Source organism: Lutjanus erythropterus, chromosome 1 (assembly GCF_056507025.1).
Source record: "Lutjanus erythropterus isolate fLutEry1 chromosome 1, fLutEry1.hap2, whole genome shotgun sequence".
NCBI lineage: Eukaryota > Metazoa > Chordata > Actinopteri > Lutjaniformes > Lutjanidae > Lutjanus > Lutjanus erythropterus.
Genome location: NC_139317.1, coordinates 47,298,466 through 47,322,007, shown reverse-complemented (window position 1 = coordinate 47,322,007; position 23,542 = coordinate 47,298,466). Strand labels below are relative to the sequence as shown.

General features: G+C 36.7%; 2 protein-coding genes across 2 annotated transcripts; both read right to left on the bottom strand.

Annotated features, from left to right (window-relative positions):
• Positions 1–1,441: 1,441 nt before the first annotated feature.
• On the bottom strand, positions 1,442–14,671 carry hdgfl3 (HDGF like 3). The gene is made up of 6 exons (XM_084722475.1): positions 14,389–14,671; positions 12,030–12,106; positions 9,789–9,927; positions 9,335–9,496; positions 4,388–4,522; positions 1,442–3,132 (listed from the first exon to the last, which is right to left on the bottom strand). Exons 1-6 carry the CDS (start codon positions 14,470–14,472, stop codon positions 3,106–3,108), a joined length of 624 nt encoding a protein of 207 aa, XP_084578601.1. The 5' UTR covers positions 14,473–14,671; the 3' UTR covers positions 1,442–3,105.
• A 2,125-nt stretch (positions 14,672–16,796) lies between these two features.
• tssk6 (testis-specific serine kinase 6) lies at positions 16,797–21,237 on the bottom strand. Its single transcript, XM_084725453.1, has 2 exons — positions 20,983–21,237; positions 16,797–17,516 (listed from the first exon to the last, which is right to left on the bottom strand). Exons 1-2 carry the CDS (start codon positions 21,235–21,237, stop codon positions 16,797–16,799), a joined length of 975 nt encoding a protein of 324 aa, XP_084581579.1.
• Between the last annotated feature and the right edge of the window lie 2,305 nt (positions 21,238–23,542).

Here is a 23,542-nt window from a genome sequence, read left to right as displayed (position 1 = left end):
GAACACATGCCACCCCGACTCCCTGTTTCATCTGGCCTAAATGTGACATGTAGTGATGTGATGGTATTGTATCATGTCACATACTGAGTAGAGATGCACCAATACTGTATTTTTATTGTGACACAGATTTCACAAACTACTGTAAGACTGACCTTCTGAGCACACATGACAAGCCACTTTTCAACAATAATTAAAGAGGCAGTAAGCAATCTTATTCACTCTTCCAGCACACATAGACCACATGTACTGTAGGAAGTGACACCAGTGACCTTTTCGACTGAAAAGTGATGACCCTTCGTAACTCCCCGCTTTTTTCTCTCTGCTCAAAGAACAGTTCTAACAAGCCAGCTAACTGGTTAGTTACAAACATCTGAGAGATAACGTTAGCAAAATGTTAGCTAACTAGCTAGCATTTTGCTAATTGCCTCAGCAATGCTGTTTCATCTTCAAAATGTGTTTTTTTATTCAACATAGACAAATCTAGCACAGAGCATATCCAAGTACAGGAAACAGGACAGAAGAAATTGACCGAAGTTCCACAAGGTACCAAGCTTGCTTAACTGTTATTATACCATGATCTGGGGTGAATACTCTTTTCTGATTGGCTGGCAGGTGTGTGTGTTAAAACCGTTTAATGCACACGTAGTTCAGGTCAAGTTTAATCAGCTTGAACAGGCTGAGTGACATGTCAGTTGCTTGAAAAATCTCTCACCCTAGCTCTGCTTCAGCAGTTTCACACAATTCCAAAATATGGTATCTGGTTAAAACTTGATGCAATATCCTTGACTCATCAAAGCAGTCAAAGGGAGGACGAGAGAGTAATTCATGAGGTTGAGAAGAAGCAGCACTTTTCATATGATCCACAGCAGCCTTTTTATGGGAATATCCTCAAAAAGGACAGGGTTTGGGAGGAAAAAGGGACATTTTAGGAGTTACAAGGAAGCCAACTCTCCTCCAACCATATATAAACAAAGCTGATTTAAGAAAATTATATTAGTTATGAATAAATAACTCGGACACCTAAGTTACTCATCTACAAAGGGATGAATCTCAAGTGCGGATGTGTGGACATGCTATCAACTGCGGCAAGCCAGCTGAGTTTGGTTGAAAAAGGGACTAGAATTGTCCTGACAACAGTAAGACCTTGCTTCATAACTTTCATAACAAAACTTCATGCTTCATAACAAAACTATCACCAAAAAAACCAGTGAATGCTTTTTATTTCATATTGCTGGCAAATGACCATGGTAGAAGGTTGAAGGCTTGAAGGTGTGCGTTAAACGGTTTGACATCTCTTCACCACCATGTTGCGCCTTCAGATAGTTTAATGAACACCTGCTCACTGATGAGCCCTTACTTGGAGCACAGAGCAAAAAGAGAAAGGAAGTAGGAAGGGTCAATTTTAGAAGGCATTTAGGTTCCATCTCCTTTGTTATTTTTTAGTAGCAGATTTTAAAATGACATATTATTAGCCTAAACCTGGAGGAACTGTATCACTGACATGAGAGAAATTCATCCTCTACTGCGTTTAATTTGTTTTGGGGGTTTGGGGGAATGTTTTATTGTTTGCTTTGGTTTTACACAGGTTAACATAGCATCACGTTTTGATAATATATGTTTACATTCATCCTTTAAAGTTGCCAAAAATGATTTTGTGAAGATTAACTCATGATGGGTCAGTGTTAAACTCCTTTAGCACAAATCAAAACACTGTAGTTATTGTGTCCGTCTCTGTCAGCACAGTGCCAACAGGTATATTCAGCAGCGTATCAACATTTCTGCTACTGAAGTCTCATTGTCAAACCAAAATAAAATCCATTTCAGAGTCTCTCTGCGCCTGGTCGAGAACAGTGTGAGGGCAGCTATTTGGCTATTTAGCTAGAGACCCAACCTGTGAGGCTGAGGTTTGAGTCCTCTGTGAAACTAGAAGTCAGTGTTACCTTTCGATTGACTTTTTATACATCACTGACTTATTTTCAGTTTTTTTGTTTAATATTATTTCCATTTTTAAGCCACAGTTTGGTTAGGTTTAAGAAACAAAACTACTGAGTTTGGTTTTGGAAAAAAAAATCATGGTTTCTCTGCCATTCTGGTGAAAATAACCATACTGGCTATTTACACCCTAGGTCTGAATAACAATATTGGCTTTTCCCCCCAGCACGTAAATAGCATTAGCTTAGCATTAGCTACACACACCTTGGTGCTAATACCATCTGCCAACACACTTGTGGTAGTACTCAGTATTTATTTATTAGTTCTTCACTGAACTTCACTATAATTAGCTCACCTCTGACTATTGTCCGACTGTGACTCAGCATTATGACTTGGCTGCAGGTAAATATTTTTCCTCACTGTATGAAATTATCCAACTGATGATTCCATCAAGATATTATAATCTTTCCCTTTGTGACAACTGAGCTAACAACTCAAACTGCTGTTGAAGTCTATGAGATGCAGTTGATAGTTCTGGAAAAAGCTAGTAAGCAAACTCTGAGTCAAGATTATTTGGTCAAGGCCTAAAAATAATGAAGTTTTGAAAAAGATCAATTGTCTAACAAATACCTGTCCTTAATCAGGTTATGTAAGGGTTATAACTCATAATTTTAAACATCTGTAGTCTGACTGGACTATTAGTCTGAGCCTAGTAGAAAAAAGGCTTCATATAAACTGCTGATGGTTGCCAATGGAGCATGATAAAAGTCTTCAAGTACTTAATGCCCCTTTAAATATCCTAGACTTCATGTTTATTTAACAACACAAATGTACAAGCATTCAGAGTCACTGGATAAAAGTGATTAAAAATTTGAATCTTTGTCTGGGTGACAAAGGTTTTGCTTTGTTTTGTGACACGGCCCTTGGCGTTAAGTTGAAGTGCTGAAAAAACTGTGTGACATAATGCCCAGTTATACCCTGGCATCCACGTGACGACTGATACCAGTACTAGTATGGGTGCATCTTTCATACGAACACACACTGGGAAGTCCAACAGAGAAGTGGAGGTGACGATGGCAGCCAGTAGATGGTGCTGATGAGAAATCATGTTGTAGATTCACCTATCCAACATCACAGCTACAAAGAATGATTTCCCGTCCATGCTGTCGTCTCTTAATGTTCCTCTATGAGCAGCTGGTTCTGAGGGACACAATCATAAAGAAACACAGTTAGCATTAGCACCGTTGGCAATAGTAATAGTCATATTTTAAGGAACAGCTCACCCCAAAATCTAAAATACATATTTTTCCCTGGCCTGTAGTGCTGTTTATCCATCTAGATTTCTTTAGAGTTTTGGAGATATCAGCTGTAGAGATGTCTGCCTTCTCTCCAATATAATGGGACTGAATAACAGCTCACAACAAGATATTTGGTTTATCTTGAGTAACCGGGTCATGATTTCTGGAAAGAGACACTGTTTTTGAATTTTAAATGTTTTTTTAATGCTTTGAGCACAACAGCCTTCTAAAGATTCTAAAGTAGTTCCAGTAGATTCAAAAGTATTTCTGGTAGATTCTACTGCAGAAAAAAAGTAGTTCCTACATGAAAATGCCCACAACAAGGTGTGTGAATTATTTTGAGTAACCGGGTCAAGATTTTTAGAAAGATACTGTTTTTGGTGCTTTGAGCACCACAAGCTGAGTTTAACTACATTGGAGAGAAGGCAGACATCTCTACAGCCACCGAAACTATCTAGATGGATAAATAAAACTACAAGTCAGAGGAAAAATATATATTTTGGATTTTGGGGTGAATGTAGACAAAAGTGCTTTGAACTTAAAACATAATTAAAATTGTTAAGAGCAAATATAAACATGCAAATAACTGTATAGCTGTGTTATAAGTACAAAGCACAGTATTGATAGAAGTAGGGCTGCAACTACAGCGATTATTTTCACAGTCAATTATTTTTTCGATTAACTGATTAGTTGTTTGGCTTATAAAATGTCAGAAAATAGTGACAAATGTCGATCCGTGTTTCCAAAACTCAAGCTGTCGTCCTCAAATATCTTGTTTTGCTCACAAATGCCCAGAAATATTCAGTTTATTGTCAGAGAGGAGTAAAGGGACCAGAAAATATTCACATTTAAGATGATGAAATCAAAGAATTTTGAATTTTTTCTTAAAAAAAGTTATTCAAACAATTAATTGATTATCAAAATAGTTGGCAATTAATTGACCAATAATAAACAATACGAATTAAACAAAATGCTGTTGCTTACATATAATATTTAGAATAACACAAACTTGCTTGTGGAATACTAAATCATTTCAGGTCAGGAAAATCAAAAAGACACTCAAAAACTGAGATTTGAAGCAAGGGATGATGGGACATAAACCTTTAAACTGCTCATGTGCACTAAAGACCGATGAGAGCTCTGAGTATGAATCCCACCTTACTGTCGGTGGTGTTTTGGATGATGTCGTTGTCGGCGTCTCCTCCCTCTGAGCCGCTCTTCTGGTCGTCATCTTTCCCATCCTTCTCCAGGTCGTCCTCTCCAGATGAGATCCTCGACAGCTTGGAGGATTTCTGCCACAGACACACACATCAGGAGGATCAGGAACACTGGCTGAGTGTCAGAATTTTCTTTTCTAACAGAGATAAACTGTCAGAAGCAGCAGGTCATGCTTTGAAGGGGATAAATCATGGTTAGAAAAGGATCATAATCATTCACACTGTAGAGCAGTGTGAGATGACTTCACAGAGTGCCGCTGTGGCAAGCAATGTTTTTTCTTATAATCTCATACATTATTACAGTGTTTCCCACACTTGACCCAAGACAGAATAAGCCTTACCAATAAATTCCAGGAGTTCATTTGTGCATAAATAAACATTCACGGCCATTTTTATTACCATTTCTGCATCACCCTGTATTATCTTGACACTTTACTGAAAATGTATGCACATGTTAAAACTTTAGGAATGAGAAATAAACAAATTCAGGAGAGTTAACAAGCCACCTCATTTGTTTTTATTTCCTCTTAGCAGGAAAACAACAGAGGACATTTTAGCCATAAAGGAGACAAAATAAGTGCACAGGCTCTTGTTTTTCTTCTCATTAATAAAATGATGTGGGTCATGACCCAGTCTTTGGGAATAACTGCATTGTTACATAAACCGGTAAATTAATGAATGCAGTGTTTGAAGTTTTCCTTCGCCACAGTCGCCTCAGTGCTTGCTTTTGGTGGGCCATGACCGGTACGGACTAGACCTGCTCTATCTGAATAGTGCACTGAGATAACTTGTTATTATTTCTATTATTGTTATTATTATTGTTATTATTATTATTATTATTATTATTATTATTATTATTATTATTATTATATGATCAAATTTTTGTGAATAATGTGATTTTGTGGCCTGTTCCAGGTCTCCACAGTGGACAGGAGGTATATATGTTATAATTCTATATATCAGAAACTCTGTGCTCAGATACTGTATTTTCTGTGATTTTGCCGTTCTGTATAAGCAACATCTGTGGTGTGTCTGTCCCTCCTCTGTGTCTCTCTCTGAGGTTTCTGTCATTTCTTCCCTGTTAAAAGCTGTGGTTTTGTTTTTCCTGGCTCTGTTAAGGGTCTACAGGAGAGGGGGTGTAGCACACTGTACAGACTGGAAAGCCCCATGAGGATGAGTAATGAGTAATTTGTGATACTGGGCTTTACAAATAAAGTTTTACACGTCTTTTACTTGAGATTTGGCACCTTGCAAGTAAAATTTAACTGAATTGAATAGGCTGAAATAAAACATCAGGTTACAACAGAATAATCAATATTTTACTGTCAATGCTAAATATAAAGCGGTAGAATAATTTGAAGTGAATAAATGAATTCATGATGCAAAAGTAAATTAAAGTATCTCCTTGCTGTAATTCAAAATACACATTTCTCAGCTTCTAAATTGATGTTAGTAGCAGATCATGTAACCTGGAGTCTTTTGGTGAAATGGCACTATAAATTTATGTTCCATCTGCTTTTGCTTGAAGAATAAATTTATGGTGCCATTTCACCAGTGCCTCAGTATTTTTTTCCCCGTGATTCCTCAAATGGTCACAACAAACTACTGATTGGGCCTTTACCTAATGAAAAAGTAATTAGCAAGCACAGTGTCACACTAATTCATTAATAATTTCTTTTTAAAGTAGCAATAGTAAATGCTGGTAGTAACAGTAAGAGCAGTATTTGCATCAGTAGTAACTGTGGCTCAACCCATCCAATAAAAACATAAAAATACACAAGCATCAGTCATCCACCGCTAAAAGCTTCAGCTCCATTTTAAGATTCAATAATTTTACCACTGGTCAGTATGCATGTGTGTGTGTGTGTGTGTGTGTCTGTGTGTGTGAGGGGGCGGGGTTGAAAGGGGACTGAGAGAAGGTTGATGAACATGAAAATGATTGCTGCCCCCTCTCACCACCCAATAAACACAGAGATCACATTTCATCTTTTCTCAGCTGAGAAGGTTCCATTTCCCCCGTGTACACACACACACACACACACACACACACACACACACACACACACACACACACACACACACACACACAGTGTATCACTGATGTGACAGGGCACACACACACACACACACATCAGCAGCAAACCGCTTCTCAACAGTGCCACATTCCTTCGGATGCACCACATGTGCTGTGCGTAATGGAGCCCAGTTGCCAGGCAACAGTGGTTGCTAAGTGAAGAGCAGGATGCGTGTGACTTTTTCAACCTGCTTCCATTTACAGCAGCAATGGCTTCTGCACTCATACAGTAACACAGTGTGGCAGCGCTCGCCTCACACTTCGCTCCCTGCAAACCTGCACACTTCTTTTCAAAATAAAGGCAAGGTCAAACGCAAGAGATGAAGACAGTCAGATCATCAGGAACAGAGGCTGTTACAGAAACGAACATGTCTGGATGAATGAAATGTTGAGAAATAACACACAGTAAAGCTATACATTCATTTTCAGCAGAAAAAAATGGAAGAAATCAACAAGATTGCCATATTTTAAAAAAATCCTTAACTGGAAGACTCAAATTTGCATTTGTTCACATGTGTAGAGACATTACTTCTGTCACTTTTGTGCCTGCAACCAAGTGCAACACCACAAATGCCTCTGAGGAGGGTTATGTTATCCCCATTTGGCTACAAAGACTTCAATAAATAATGTGTGGAGGGTGGTCAGGAAGGCAGTGGGATGCAGCCAAGTGGAGCCTGTGATCATGGTTTTGAAGTGTGGTCATTTGGAACAGGTACAAACACTTCGGTCTTCAGATGTGGTCGGACAAGTCACACAAACTGGTTTGTTTGAAGCGAGTGAAACCTTGAGAGATGCTGTTTGTACATGATCAGACCACAACATTTACTCCAAAGTACAACACTCAGAATCTCAAAATGCATATGTGCTAAATTCCTATGCCTTCAACCTCATGAGTCGATGATATGCAATAAGAGTATTTGAGGGTGGAGTACTGCAAATGATACAAAGTTGATGATCTCTACTGTTCCTGCTTAGGGCTGAGTGATATGGCTTATGAATAATTTAGCCTATTTCACAATATACAATATATATCTCAATATACAAACTCTCTACAATAATATACTACAAATTCTCAAATAGAGCAAACTTGTCATGATCTTATATAATATGATGCATTGCTGTAGATTAAACTACCTAACAGTATATAAATTAGTTGATATGAATGCGATATGAACATTGGTGCTTCTTTACCGGGTAAAGGCAAATAATAGAACAGCTAGAACAGTCTGCTAAGTTCAGAAAATTACTACTTGTAATGCAGCCTTTAAAACCAGAAAAAGACAATACTTATGCTATATCACAATATGATGATGTACAAAATCAAGTTTTATAATACAAAGTACAATATCAAGTCTCATATCATAATATCCATATAATATTGATATACTGTCCAGCCCCATTCATGCCAAATCAAAATGATATGAGAGGTGATTAAAAGATTGGTTCTAAATTCATAAAATCTGGCCATGAAACTGATGGCATCATCTTCAGCCTGGCTGTAACTGTCACATCATCTTCAGGACTCCAATTATGGTCTGTCCACACCAAGAATGAGAATTGTAATATGCTGTTTTAAAAATCGTTCTAACTCAAGTGGAAGGCACACACACACAAAGCAACAACACCAGTGACAAACAATATATTTGGAATAATTTTCAGAACAATTTGATGAACGATACAAACACAGAAGTTTATTTGGTCCTGATGACCTGAATTAGGGCTGCAACTAATGATTACTTTCATCATCAATTAAAAGTAGTCAGTAACGTAATCCAAGTATCCAAATATTAAAGTGATGTAACTTGATTACTTTCTGTTGCTTTTCGATTACCTCAGTACCAAATATGGTGAAATAGCCTGGCCTAATATAGTGTTTTTAGGGCTGCAACTATCATTGATTAATGTGTTTATTATTTTCTAAATTGATAAATTATTTGCTTAATGTCAGAATAAAGTGAAAAATGTTGATTAAAACTCAAGATGACGTCCTCAAATGTCTTGTTTTGTCCACCATTTAAAGATATTCAGTCAACTGTCAGAGAGGAGTAAAAAAACAGAAAATATTCACATTTAAGAAGTTGAAATCATAGAATTTTACTTTTTTTAATGAAAAAAATACTCAAAATGATTAACCAATTGAATAATCCCGTCACAATCAAACATTTTTGAGTTGTTCCTGTCACAATTATTTTCAATATTGATTAAACTGTCAACTGTTTTGATTAAACGATTAGTTTTTTCGTCCATAAAATCAGAAAATGGTGAAAAACAACAACGCCATCACTGTTTCCCAAGATGATGTCATCAAATGTTTGTATTACCCACAGCACAAAGATATTCAGTTTACTGTCAAGGAGAAGTAAAGACACCAGAAAATATTCACATCTGAGAGGCTGAAATCAGAGAATTTTGACTTTACAATTATCCAAATAGTTGCCGATTAATTTAACGATTAATTCATAATCGATTATTAGATTCATCGTTGCAGCGCTATACTGAATTGATGTTGACTCATAAAAAAGTATGAATAAATTTTGACGACAGCTCTCCTCCTCTTGTCTATAAAGAACTTCATGAGACTGTGTCCCTCTGGTTTTCATTGTGTTCCTCTGTGCAGCGTACAACAATAACAGCTCATAGCTCCATTTTCCTAAGCTGAAGACATAGCTGGAGTATGCAACATTTACAGAACGCTATCGTTCATCAGCGTGGATTCTCACATCACTACTGTTCATAGTTTTTGGTGTGGACGGCCCTTTATACCTGAACCGTCCTGGCTCTTGTGTGTGTCATATGTCCCCCAGCTGAAGTACCTTGGAGGTGGCTGTCTTTTTCCGTTTGGATCCGGTCTTGTCTCCCTTCAGCTTCTCCTTGTCATCTTCCTCCTCAACAGAGTCGCCCTCCTCGCCCTCACTGCTGCCATCAGCAGTGTTTCCCCCCTCTTCTGTTTCTGATGAACTCTGTTGGTGGATGGCCTGTGGACCAAAGATCATCATATTTTTTTCTGTAAAACTAAAAGCAGAAATGCCCAATTCCACAGTAACTGGCACCTCAAATTTGTTAATGCTAAAGCTATGACAAATTATTCAGTCTTCCTTACACAAACATTATCAGCTCAGCAGTCCTTTCCCTTGTGTCTTACAGTTTTGGCGAGGCAACAATGTGGCTTTGTTGAGCATCAAGTCTGTCTGCCATCTCTGCCCCCCCCTCATGTTTTCTCCCTCTGTCTTCCCTCTGAACCACAGACATAATAGACTGCCGACTGACCTGAAAGCCTGTGAACTTGACTCCAGGGTTGTTCTCGATCTCCCACAGGCCTTCGTTGAAGCCTTTCCTCTTGTTAGATTTGCCAAATTTGTCTTTATACTCCTTGTAGGGCAGAAGATCCTTTGGGCCCAAGAATGCACTAAAGAGGAAGGAGGAGGAAACATTTACTGCTGCTACTACTATTACTAAAACAGACTGACAACCACATGATGCTACATGACTTGCATTCAGCAGTAAGCACGAAATAATTGGACATTTGCACAAAACAGGTTTAAATTTCAAAGATATAAAATTCTACAGAAAATATGAGCAGCTGGGAAACTCCCACTCAAAACATTGTGAGTGTTAAACTGTAATAACCTGTTAAAGAAAAATCCACTTATTTTATCAAGTGTTTGTTTACACATATGCCTGGATATCAAACACCAATACTTGTTCTTGAGTAGTGACTAGGGCTGGGTATTGGTACTCAATACCTTTAAGGTTTAAATAGTACCAAGTAGGATCAAAACTTCTCCAGTTCAACAATACCTACAACCTATTTGTACCAAAATCTAGAAAAAAATTACAATTTATATGCTTTTGTTCACAGCCAATCACCACAAAAGAAAAACCTTTGAGAAAACGTATCAACCAAAGTACTCCAGTGGTATTGGTATCACTTTAATTGTACTTGTATCGTAATTTTTTAAACGATGCCCAACCCTAGTACTGGCAGAAATGTATCTGTAGCACTGAGTATACAAAACTGTCAAGTACTAGATTCATTCATAATTCACCAATAATTTGAGCATATATTTGCTGATCTAAATCATGAAACCCATGGTAACAGGTGGTGGTATATGATTGTAATCATACAACCAAAGTTCCATATTTAGGTCACGTGATGACAACTGAACAAACTCCATCTGTGGATGGAGACCATATAATGTGGTTGAAAGCATAAAAAATGCTTATGAACCACAAGTTAAAATTATTTTGTCAAACTAAGAATGAACTTTCATGTCCCTGCTTCAAACATATTGATATTTTGTTAAATGTAAAATTAAAATTCCAGGATAGAGAAAGAAACCACATTTCCTAAACTGGGTCGAATTTTATAGTAACTTGATAGAGAATTATGGCTAACAGAGGAAATCACAACCTGGTGCACTTTAGAGAAGGATGGGGAGTGAGAGAGTTCTCAGAATATGAAAGATAAATACGTTTTGGGTAAGCATGAATTCTACAGGTACTACTATTAGAATGAAATCAAAATACACCCCACCATGGAAGGGAATGTTGTGATCCAAATTATAATCAGTTCACACAAAGGAAAAAAATCTGAATTATATCTGCACTATATCAAAAATTGATGGCAAATAAGCATTCAACTAAATAAATAGAAGAAAAATTAGATATTAGATATTTAAGAATAATCTCATTTAAAAATGTATTTACATTTTTTTTTTTAAATAAATATATCATGCTGGAGAGAAGAATACTAGATGCAGATCACTTGCATACATTTTGGAAATGCCACAAAATATCCCTGTTTTGTTTTAGTGTACAAAACTTTGCTAAAGATGCTGGGATATGAAGTACCTATTATCTACATGGTACTCTGTGTAACTTTCATTTGACAAAAGAAAATGTAGGAACAAGGGAGAGATATCTGGTCAAAATATTGTTGAGAGCCAGCACGAAAGCTATCACAAGGAAATGGGGTAAAGTGGTTCTCACTTCACAGGAACAATTGATGGAGATAGTAGAAGAAATCTACACTAATGGAAAAACTGACACATCCTTTGAGATTGCAACAAACACAACTAGAAGAAAAGTGGGAGAAATGGATGTTATTCAGGACTCTGAACAGTGACGAAGACAACAGAAAGTATCACTGATGAGAGGATGCATTTTCAACTTAAAATGTAACTCCACTGAGGTTGTTTGTTTGTTTACAACTAGTTCATCTTTTGGCTCTCAAGTGAAAAAAGCATGCTGATATTCTATAAATTAAAGTATTAAAAAGTACAAAAAAGTATAAAATGTACAAGATATTTCCTTGGCAGGGATATCAAAAAATGTCAAACGACAGCCAGCCCTACTTGTACAGGAAACATTTCTTGTGGCAGTTCCAATATGGTGTGACGCTAACACTACTCTTTCACATTCATATTAATAAGAGTGTGTCAGTTGTTTTCCTCTTAAACAAAATAAGTGTCAGTGGAATACTGCACATGGTGGAGAAAAGGTGCGTACGTTTCGTGGGTCCCAAAGAAGAAGATGGGGTACTTGTTGGCAGGCGGTTTGACAGCTCCTTCTGGAAGCTCATCAATCTGAAGCACACAGAGAGAGAGAAACTGTTACTGAATATGTATCACACAGAACACCTCCTAATGCTCATACCTCTGTTAGTATCCATCAATCAATATCCAAACATAACCAAGATTGGGGAGAAATGAATTACATGAAATGGCATTATGTAATCTGTATACAAAAATGGTAACTGTATTCCACTGAATTTACAGATAAAAAAAGATGTAATCAGATTACAGATACATTTAGTAAAAATGAGGATTATTAGTAGGATTACAATTTTAAAATAAAGAATGATATCCTACCATGCACAGTGCACACACAGCTGATAATTCATTATCATGACCTCTAGTGAAAAAATGATTCACTGGGTGGGAATTTCAACATTTTTGTCTTTAAATCAATCAGTCAATTAATTGTGCACAACAAAGGAAGGAACAGCTGTACTAACTAACCAATGGAAAACACTGAGCTGCAACAAGTAATCTATTATTAATTGACTATTAAATTGATCTGCATCTTTTTGAGTCATTTTTAATTGAAAAGAAAAAGTCAAATTCTCAGATTTCAGCTTCTTAAATGTGAATATTTTCTGGTTTCTTCACTCCTCTCTGACAGTAAACTGAATACGGCTGCAAGTCATGATTATTTTCATAGTTGATTAATCAGTCAATAATTTTCTTGATTTCTCAGTGTCTTAAATGGTGAAAAATGTCAGTCAGCGTTTCCAAAAGTCCAAGATGATGTCCTCAAATGTCTTGTTTTACTCACAACCCAAAAACATTCAGTTTACTGTCAGACAGGAGTAAAGAAACCAGAAAATATTCACATTTAAGAAGTTGGAATCAGAGAATTTAGACTTTTCTCTTAAAAAAATACTCAAACCACTTAGTTGATTATCAAAATAGTTGACAATTCATTTAACAATCAAGTAACTGATTCATTATTGTAGCTCTAAAACTGAATATGGGCTCAGGACAAAACAAAAAATTTGAGGACTTTGGGAAAACACCGATCAACATTTCTCACCATTTTCTGACAATTTATGGACCAAACAGCAAGCTGATTAATGGAGAAATAATGTAAATAATCATTACAGGAAAGACTAACAAGATTGTGACCAGGTTAATTAATTAATCAATCATCTTGAGACACTTTTTAATTAAAAAAAATCTCTGATTTAAGTTTCTTAAATGTGAATATTTTCTGGTGTCTTTATTCCTCTCTGACAGTAAACTGAATATTTTTATCTTGTGGACAAAACAAGACATCTGAGAACATCATCTTGAGCTTTGATCAATATTTTTCACATTTTAAGAACCAACTAAAATGTAAAAAAAATATGACATTTTATGAAACAAAACAAATAAAACAAATAAAAATATGAATAAGAATACTCATTAGTTGCAGCCCTAAAACACTACATTAAGCAAAACTATTTCACTATATGTGGTACTGAGATGATCCAAAAGTAACAGAAAGTAATCAGGTTACATTATTATAATACCGTGATATTTGGATTATGTTACTGACTACGAGGTAATAAGTAACTGTATCAGAGTACATTTTTAAGGTAAGCCTCCTCACCCTGTACATGACCTTAAATGATACAGATTGTCATTGTGCTGTGGTGAAATTGATCTGAAGTGAGTCAGTGTGTATAATGGCAGGGATGCTCGTTGTAACTTGGAAGGTTCCAAATGGAGCCTGACAGCCTCCTGCACTGTGGACATCACAGTAACTCCTGACATGAGAACATGTGCGCCATTGATTCTGAGGCCATACTGCCTGCTGCTGGGTGGCTGTACTCTTCATACATAACATACATACGTACATATTTTATTGAAAATGAAACGCGTGTACGTTACTACGGGTTACCTGAGGTCAACTACAGGCTCATTTACTCCACGGGTGACACTTAAATGTACTGAAATAAATGAAAAACACATGTTGAAGTAATTGAAGGAAAACATTAACACGTAAAATATCTTTACACAATTCAAGCAGGAGCTGAATGGAGCAGGAAGCGTATTAAGAAAATGGAGCGCAATAAATGTTACGTTTCCCCTCATTTTATAATGTCTACATTTTGACTCATGCTGGCGGGAAACAAAGGTTTTTCTCCACCGTTTTTCAGTCGTCAGTAACAGAAACAAACACACCAAACGTGTCTGTGTATTTGGTCCCAGCCGAGCTCGGGACACCATAGCATCCCTCCGGTTCCCCCAGCCAAGCAGCGGCTGTATTGTGTAAATCAACCCCGCCTCCCTGTGCTCCCAGCCCGGCCGCAACCCAGACTCACCCTCGCCGGCCAGTGCGGGTATCCCTTCATCTTAGCGAAAACCAAATCTCCTGCCGTGTATTCCCGCGGCCGTGGTCGAGCCATGTCGCTGGATGAAACCTGCGCTCTGAGGTGACTTTATAAAGCTGTGCAGTTCTCCCTGGGGCCCTCAACGCAGGGCGAAATTATCCACCATCAATGTTTTTATATCAAGGCTGCAGTTTACACGGAAATAAATAATTAAAAAACGCGGAAAACGGGGCCTGGAAGAGGGCTATCCTCTTACGCACGAATTCAGGTGTAAACGGAATAGAGAATGGCCTAAGTTGGAGTACCTGTAAGAAACGTAAAGTGGCAGAATAGGAAAAATCGAACTTCCGCTCTTCGAAATAAAAGCAATGCTTTTATATTGAACTTTGCATTATTCTTCAAAGTCAGATGCAAATATTGTCAAACATCGCAGATTTTTTTATTGATAATTAACCCATGGTAACGTTGCACAATGTATTTTGTCTTTTTCTACTTGTGTATTGTAGATTGTGTATTGTCACGTTTACATCTTGTATTTCTCTGATGTTCATTAATGTGCGCTGTCCCAGTCAAATGAACAAATGAAATAAAATAACTTACAAGCATGTAAAATTTATTTTATTCATATTAGCTTAAAATACTGTTTTAAATGTGTGATTTAATCCAACAATGAAAAGATGCTCCACCAAAATATTTCAAATGTAACTATTTATACAAGTTTAGAGTTTGTAATAACTGTTATTCAGAAGTGATATAACACATATTAACAGCAATGATCAAATAACCCACCTTTCAGCAACTGCATATTCCTACTCTAACATCTAACTCCTAACTCCAGTTAAAATTTCTCTATTTTATTGAAAAGTAATTAAGTACTACTATTACTATTGCTATTTACTATTTTACTTTTTTATATTACATTTACTTAATTTTAACAAGCCTGTACTTTCCACTGTTATATTACACTTCTACTGCATTACATTTCAAAGGGAATTATTTTTATTCCATTATATTTATTTCATAATTATATACAAGTTACTTTTTGCACAGGAAATGTGATATGTTCTTGTCATATGATGTAGTACTATACTACTAATCTATACCCATTAATGTACAGAGTATCTCAAAATGGCTCCACACCACAACATTAAAATGCTCTTCTTAAAATGCTCTAACTGTTGTGATAAAATGAGTATAATGGGCTATAATATTCTATAGAGATATAACACTATAAAAGCAGTCACACTGAAAATTATGTTGAATTTACTTTATTTATTTCATTATGTCAAGTGACTGCATGAAATAATTTTACCTAAATCCAGATATATTTTTTCCGCTGAGTGTACTTATATTTTTCAGTCATTTCAGATTAAATTCATCTATAATTTGAGCTCCTGTTAGCTCTTATTAGTATCTTAATTTCAATAAGTTCAATATTAAGAAAAATAAATAAAACCAAATATTTTCTACTGTTACTGTTACTTTATTGTCATGATCTGAAACACAATTTTTGCTCTCCCAAACAAGAGTGCAAGTAATGTAAGACAATGGTAGCCCATTCTTGAGTTGCTTGACATCTTATAACAATATGTGGAAATGGAATTGTACATATTTTTTTTCTAATTACTTTTAACTGAGTAAAATGAACTTTTTTTTAAGTCAGTGGATTTTTAAATGAATTTAAAAAAAGACAGTAAGATTTAATAAAATTAAAATTTACTACATGAACCAGATTAAAACATGTAACATTAATCACTTTTTCAGTGCATTTCATGCATTTACTTGTAACACTTTAAGTACATTTTGTTGATAATACTTCTGTACTTTTACTTACGCATCAGGACTTTAACTTGTAATGGAGTACTTTTAAATGATGGTATTTCTACTATTATGAAAGTAAAGGGTCTGAGTACTTCTTTCACTGGTCAGTCCACTTCTTAATGACAGTCGGCAGCCATGGTGGAAGCATCTCCCAAGTGATGTTAGCGAGCTGAGGCACCTGATCCTTATAGTATATCCTGCATACTGTATTTGTATTGTAGTTCTCTGACAGGTTTGATTTGAAAGTGGTAAAAGTCACTTTGAGTAGGTGGATGTATCTCAAACTCTTTTGTCTCAACACACTCAATAGGTTTCCATTTTTACATCAAAGATTAAACCGCTATGTGAAGTTTGACTAACATCTAAGTTTTTACTGTTGACATACCTCTGACCATATGTTATAAACTGACTCAGGGAATGAAACAATGGGAAAGTGGGTAAGTTAAGAGAGACAGCAAAAAGCACAGGGGCCATAAGGGCCCATATGTCATTGAGACAGAGGGAGGGATGTCACACATACACTTTGCAGCTGGTTGATGTTTAATTAAGAATTTTGAATGAATGTATTTAAAGTTTTGTCAGTGTCTCAGAGCAGCAGTTGAGGGTCCTTCCCCTGGATCTGAATCATCCTTTGAAGGTTTCTCATCCTCTTTGTCCTGTTTATCCTGAGGTCCGTCCTGCCCAGAGCCAGTGGTCAATGTGGGGGCCTCATCACTGTCCTCCATTCTGCCTCCCTGCAACATCCAGGGATTCTTAGATATTTTGCGGATTGTAATCCTCTGCTCCACAGCAGGGTGCAGAATGCTCCGGATGAGGTCCTGTGCCTCAGATGAGACAGACGGAGTGTTTGGGAAGTTGATATCATGCTGCATTTGTCTATCCACCATCCTCACAATGTTGCTTGAATCAAAGGGCATTACTGCATAGAGCATCAGATAGAGCACAACACCCATACTCCACACGTCCGACACTTTGGGGTTGTACGGAATGCTTCTCAGAATCTCTGGTGCTGTATAGGACAAGGTGCCGCAGTAAGTCTCACTCAGCACCATCCGCCCTTCTGTGTAGGTGAGCCTCTTGCTGAAGCTGAAGTCACCCACTTTGAGGTTGTGATTCATGTCCAGCAGCAGGTTCTCACCTTTCAGGTCTCTGTGGACCACGTTGCTGTTGTGAAGATACTGGACCGCCTTGCACAGCTGGGTGAAAAACCTGCAGCTGGAACGGCCAGGTAAGGGCCCTTTGGTGTTGATAAGCCCCAAGAGGTCTCCTTTCACACAGAGCTCCATCACCACATAGAGCTACAGAGATACAACAGGTCACAGTAAGACATATGCAACACAGTGCGCAACAGATGCAAGGCAAATTAAATGAGAAAAATCTGATCCTACAGCACACATGGTGAACATTATAAATATGTTGCATTATACATGCTATAATCAACTTAATCTGTGGAAAATAATGGTTCTTACATGGTTCTTAGAGCCATTGAAGAACATCTGATGGTTCCTATTTATGTGGTTCTTTAAAGTGCAATACTTCCTTGTATTGGAGTTATTTGGTGGCAGGTATGTGGCATTCAAATGGTCTTAAAGTCTTTTAACTTGAAATCTTGCAGAAATCTGGTTGTTGTAAAGCTTTCATGTTTTGTACAGAATGTATGATAATGTGTGTATAACAGTGTGTCTATTGTGTTTCATTTTTATGGATCCCTAAGGGCTCTACGTTCCCCCTCATAGTGGCTGCTATTGTGTTTGGCCATTGAACTTGTTTTGAGCTTCTCTACAGTTGACATTTTTAAAATACCTTTCTTAATAATAATAATAATAATAATAATAATAATAATAATAATAATAATAATAATAAAATGCAGTCCAAAGTGTTTCACAAAGAAAGGAAAAAACATAAAATACATCAGATAAAAAAGAGGTACACAAGGCACCAAACATGCATAGCTGTTATAGCAATCAAATGTAAAATTTAAAATACTCAAGTATTAAAGGAATAGTTCATCCAAAAACGAAAATTCAGTCATTATCTACTCATCCTCATGCTAATTGAGGCTCAGATTTATTTTGTTAGTCCACCAAACACTGCTGGAGTTTCACAGGAAACAGTTTTGCAGAATCTCCGATGGAAGCGCAGGGCATTTCTGCCCTTTTTCTGCCTTCAGTGCCAGCAGTGTTATGTTGACTACAAAAGTAAACCTGACCTACTTCCTTAAAGACGAATGACAAATGAAACAGGATCAAGTCAAAATGAAATAGATCAGAGGAATAAATAAGACAGTCAGGTAGGTTAACAGGTTCTAAGAGGGTGTGTTTGAAGTCATTTTTTGAAGTCATTCACAGAATTTGAGGATCAGATGTGCAGTGTGTTCCATATTTGTACTGTTAATAGCCTAGAATCTGATGATCACAGTGCATGATCTGGGGTGTAGTGGAGTAATATCCTCTTTTTGTTTTTGTAAGTGCTCTAGCTGCTGTTAGAGCACTGTTGTCTATAATAAAATGAAGTTAACTGTGGCACAGTGGTTAGCACTTTTGCCTATTAGCAATATGACTGTAGGTTAAAATCTCAGTTCACCCTGACCTTTCTGTGTGGAGTTTGCACCTTCACCCTGTCCTTGCGTGGGAGTCCTTTGGGTGCTCTGTTTTCCCCCACCATCAAAATGCCCCACCATTACCCCTGGCCAAAGTGCTGGCTTATAATCGATATTGGTCTTTTGCCGCTGCAGAGACCAAATCTGCCTGTGTAATCATAAAAGTACATCAACTGTGCTCATGTACTTGTTGTTCAAACGACCGTACAACTAACTTATTGTTAGAACATAAAACGTTTATAACAAGTTTCATATTACAACAAGATGAACAGTATATTGTTAGAACAAGAAAAGTTTCTTGTTACAATGTTATGAGTATGTAATAATGTGAAAATATCTTGTTATAACAAGAAACTTTTCATGTTATAATGTGGTACTGATCTGTTTCTCTTTTTCTGGTGTGGCAACAATACACTGCTGTAAACTCCACATCAGAAGATTGAAAAAAAAAAAACAACCTAATCAAAGCTAACAGGCCGAGTGGAGAAATAACAGGAGGTTTGTGAAAAAATATGAGCAGAGCATATTGAATGGTTTAGCTTTAAAAATTGAAGTTATGTATACAATGGGAGGAGACCCAGAGCAGCTGGTCTAACGTGCCTATGATAAAAAATGAGAAAGCTATTGTGAGAAGCTCTTTTAGTCATTTGCATGCACTTTTGAGATGATCCCTAACTTCAACTTATTAACTTTCTGCTTCCTGTCAGGTCAGGCACCATGCAAGCTGCAAGATGGGATCATGGTGTAAAAATAACACCTGTGGAACATCAGCCAAGCTTTCTCTTGCACTGCACAGCTAATTCAGCTGGTGAGACCCAATGAGAAGCTGGTGAAAATAAACCTCACTGAATTTAAACTTAAATAAAAATTAAAATCAGCTGAATTACTTTGATACTGACAAAAAGGTCTGCATCTGATGATTATGCAACGGGACTGGAAGTAATAAGGATACCTTTAATAGGATTTTTAATACTGGAACAGTCAAGGTGGCCATTTTGACCATTTTCAAATTTATATGTGCAATAACTTTGTTGAAATAAAAAACACAAAGCTGCTGGTACTTGACTTTTCCTAAAAGTGTCTGTATTTTCATTTGGAGGTTTTATCTAAATTGCACAAAAGGCAAAGAAAATGTGATTATTTTACCTGCTTCAGCCACAGGAAGCCATACTGACCACACAGGGACTGCTGCTGTTATACTTAATTTTTTGCACAGTTGGAGATGCATCTCGGTTGCTTAGCAACTATGACTGTCTTTGTCAATAAAACTAAAAATTTAAAAAACTAATAAAACTTAATTGGATTCAATTAAAAATGAAGTAGGGGAGGCCCAGGGACGGTTGTAACACTTTTGGTCTCAGCACCTATAACTCACTGAATTTTTGTGTTAAAACTCTCAAATGTTGAAACAAAGTATCCTAACGTATTACTTATTGCAACATTTCCAACTTCTTTTGGTTTTATTTTTGTACTCGTTTCCAGCCTTTTCCCATAGGCTATGATCATTGTTTGTGATGTTCTAGGTAGAAATTGGTTATTAATTTATTTAATTTATTATGTTTATAATCTTAGAAAATCTGAGTGAATCTGAATGAGTCTTGAATTTGAATCAGATCACTGATAATTATTATCCTACTGAAAAATACTGCTGTGAATATATGCAATCATTACGGTTTACTACACATGATGGCATACATATTGAATATATAAATACATTTTTACAAAATTTGCATTTTGGCGTTGTTTTATTTTTAAAAAGATAAACTAACAGAATAAATGCATTAATCTCTTAGTCTGGTGTTTATCATGAGAGATAATAGAGTTTGAAGGTTAAAGGTCAAAATGATGCTTATGACCATTCGAGTAGTTATGGAATTATGGCACTTCTAGAGTTAAACAGATTTATAGACATTTATCCACAGTGGATCCACAACTGTGATCACTGATCACTGACAATTGACAAAAAATACATTTGAAAGCATAATCAAACATTTCAGACGTTAAGTCTTAAAGACATTAAGTAGGGGAATGAATAGTAGCTAAATGAACAACCTTGAACATCTTTTCTTCAGTAACTCAGTTAACTCAGTTTAACCAGTAAAGCTGGTTAGTACTAACTACAAACTATTATGACTAAAAGAAGATAAACATAAAATATTTATTACCTTCCCGGTGTTTGAGTCAAGGATGTCAAGCGTGTTGATGATGTTGGGATGCTTCAAAGACTTGATGATCGCCAGTTCCCGATACAGAAACTTGTTCATATAACTATATGTCATCTTCTTCTTATCTATAATCTTTACAGCGACGTTTCTCTTCAGCTGGATGGAGTATGCACACACAACTTTGCCATACGTGCCTTCTCCCAGGCTGCTCTTGAACTCATAGCCTTGTCTCTCCAAGTACTTATCAGTCATCATGAATGTAATGATGAGCAGAGGAAGCTGAGGTACTGAAGTCTCTCCAAAACCAGATCCAGTTAGTAGTGAAACTCGGTCAGATTGGTACAGTTTATAGAATCTTAACATTATGACATCATTTTACAGAAACATGATTCTGAGAACTTTCAAATTGTATGTAAACTATATGTAAATTATACATTTCCTCCATAAAGCAACAATATAACTTTGAATCATCTTCACTTCACTCAGCTCTTTTCAGATAATGTTCTACATCATGCACAGGTATAGATATTGTTTAATTGCTATGCAGATGACACCCAGCTATATGTGTTGATAAAACCTGGTGTCTGAACAGGAAGAATATTTCAGGAGATGTAAGTCTATGACCTGATGTAAATGAAAGGGAACATATGGAGCAATAAACATACTGCCTTAAATTATTTGTAAATAAATTATAATTTATTTCAGATGTTTTTATGACCAATTGTTCACAGTTTTGAATTTATGAGTTGGTGTACTGTGTTGAAAGATTGTTTTTCTACTTGCTTTTAGATTCAGTATTTATTTTTATTTTTTTTGCATCACAACAAGACACTTAGTGCACTTGGACAGTAAACAAAAAAGAAAAAAGTGCATTTATTTTTCCCTTTTTGGAGTAATCATCAGTTTTGTTGAATATATACTGAGTATTGAACATGTGATTATTTGGCACTTCCTATGTGAGAACAGAAGTTTGGGGCAGTAAGTCAGTGCGTCTCGTTGCATTCAGATTTTTGCACATTGAAACTGGTGTGAAAACTAAGAAAAACGATAAAACACTGCAGGTCACAGTAAAATCTGTGTTAACACAGGCTAAAGCAACAAACAAAAATTTCATGAAATGAGAGGGAGTTTGATACTATATTGTGACACAAGCCATCAAATCTCCAACTATCAGAGGTCACTCAGTGGAGTGCAGATCCCTGCCAGGAAAAGGATGGTGAAGCACCTACTGCAATGTCATCACAACTGGCAGATACAACCAGCAGAATTCAGAGTTTCACAGTTCCACCAACATTAACATGACCTCCACATACAAGCTGAAAGAAGATATCAAACTGAGGCAGTTGTTGATCACTTGTGGCCCCTAGTGGTCGGTTATGAAGAGTGAGAAGTCAGCTGTCAATGGTCGTATAAAACAGAGCAGTCAATGTATGTCTGTAGTGAAGACTTGACAGGAGCATCAGCCATTTTTTCTGGTCTTGCCCCAAGTTCAAGAGTTTCTCTGATGACATTTTTTCATTTGTACAGCAACATAAACATAATCAGCCAACTAATCCCTGATGGTCTTTTTGTGATATTTAGTTGCTCCAACTGTCTTTAATTCTTCTCTCAGTGTTACAACAAGCCCTTGTGTTTGGTATGGCCATGGGAAAAATGGTTATCCTGAGAGAGCAGAGATCTGTCTCCCCTCCTTGCTTCAAAGAATGGATAAAAGACATGGTTTCTTGTCTGAAATTCAGTTTACTGTGTCCAGTGTCTACCTCAGGTTTCTTAAGATCTGGGGACCCTTTGTTGATCAACCTGGGAACTAATTGTACTGGACTGTACTGTACTGTACTGGGGCCCGTTTCCCAGAGCCTCCTCAGTGCCATGTGCATCATAAGCTGTACCTTGAGGTACCGTCTGAAAGGTTTGCCCTTTCGAAGGGCGGTCTGAACCACTCTTAAGCTGTCCCCATAGTGATGCTCCTGTCACAATTTTAGCTTATTAGGCCAACATTATGCTTTTCAAATGACCAGTTGCGGTATGGTTTACATCTAGGCTACTTGCGTAAATGACATAATTCATTTAAAATTAACTTAAAGAAAATTAACTATGTACTACTGTGCAGAACACATCATGAATTTAATGTCTATTTTTATCATGGTGGTAAGCCTAATATAATATAGGACTATATACAGTAGCCTGAACCCCAGACTGACCCTGAATGCTGAACACTGCCAGCAGAGAAGCACAGTGCTGACATAGAACACACATGCATGCGTGTGTGCACACACCCACACACACACTGCAAGTAAACAGCAGTCATAGCTTCCTTTGTTGTAATATCGAAATAAAATGGTTTTAGCAACATTTTTATATTAAAATGTCATTTATGAGTCTTTACAAGTGATCAGTCTTTTGTTTTATAAAGTCTTTTGTTTTAATGTCATTACTTTGTGTTTAAGTTCTTACTTGTTTTATTTATTTATTTGTTATTAATTTGTTATTAATCTGGTGGTTCCCAAACATTTCCTGGCATGTCCCCCTTCGGAAGCTGAAGCCCCCTGACCCCATGATT

Bases quoted from the DNA above. Each gene is read 5' to 3' on its own strand.
- hdgfl3 (XM_084722475.1), bottom strand. From the start codon at position 14,472: ATGGCTCGACCACGGCCGCGGGAATACACGGCAGGAGATTTGGTTTTC. The intron at 12,107-14,388 runs GTGAGTCTGGGT...TGTGTGCTTCAG, and splicing joins ACCCGCACTGGCCGGCGAGG to ATTGATGAGCTTCCAGAAGG. The intron at 9,928-12,029 runs GTACGCACCTTT...CTTCCTCTTTAG, and splicing joins TTCTTTGGGACCCACGAAAC to TGCATTCTTGGGCCCAAAGG.
- tssk6 (XM_084725453.1), bottom strand. From the start codon at position 21,237: ATGATGACTGATAAGTACTTGGAGAGACAAGGCTATGAGTTCAAGAGC. The intron at 17,517-20,982 runs GTAATAAATATT...GTATCTCTGTAG, and splicing joins TTGACTCAAACACCGGGAAG to CTCTATGTGGTGATGGAGCT.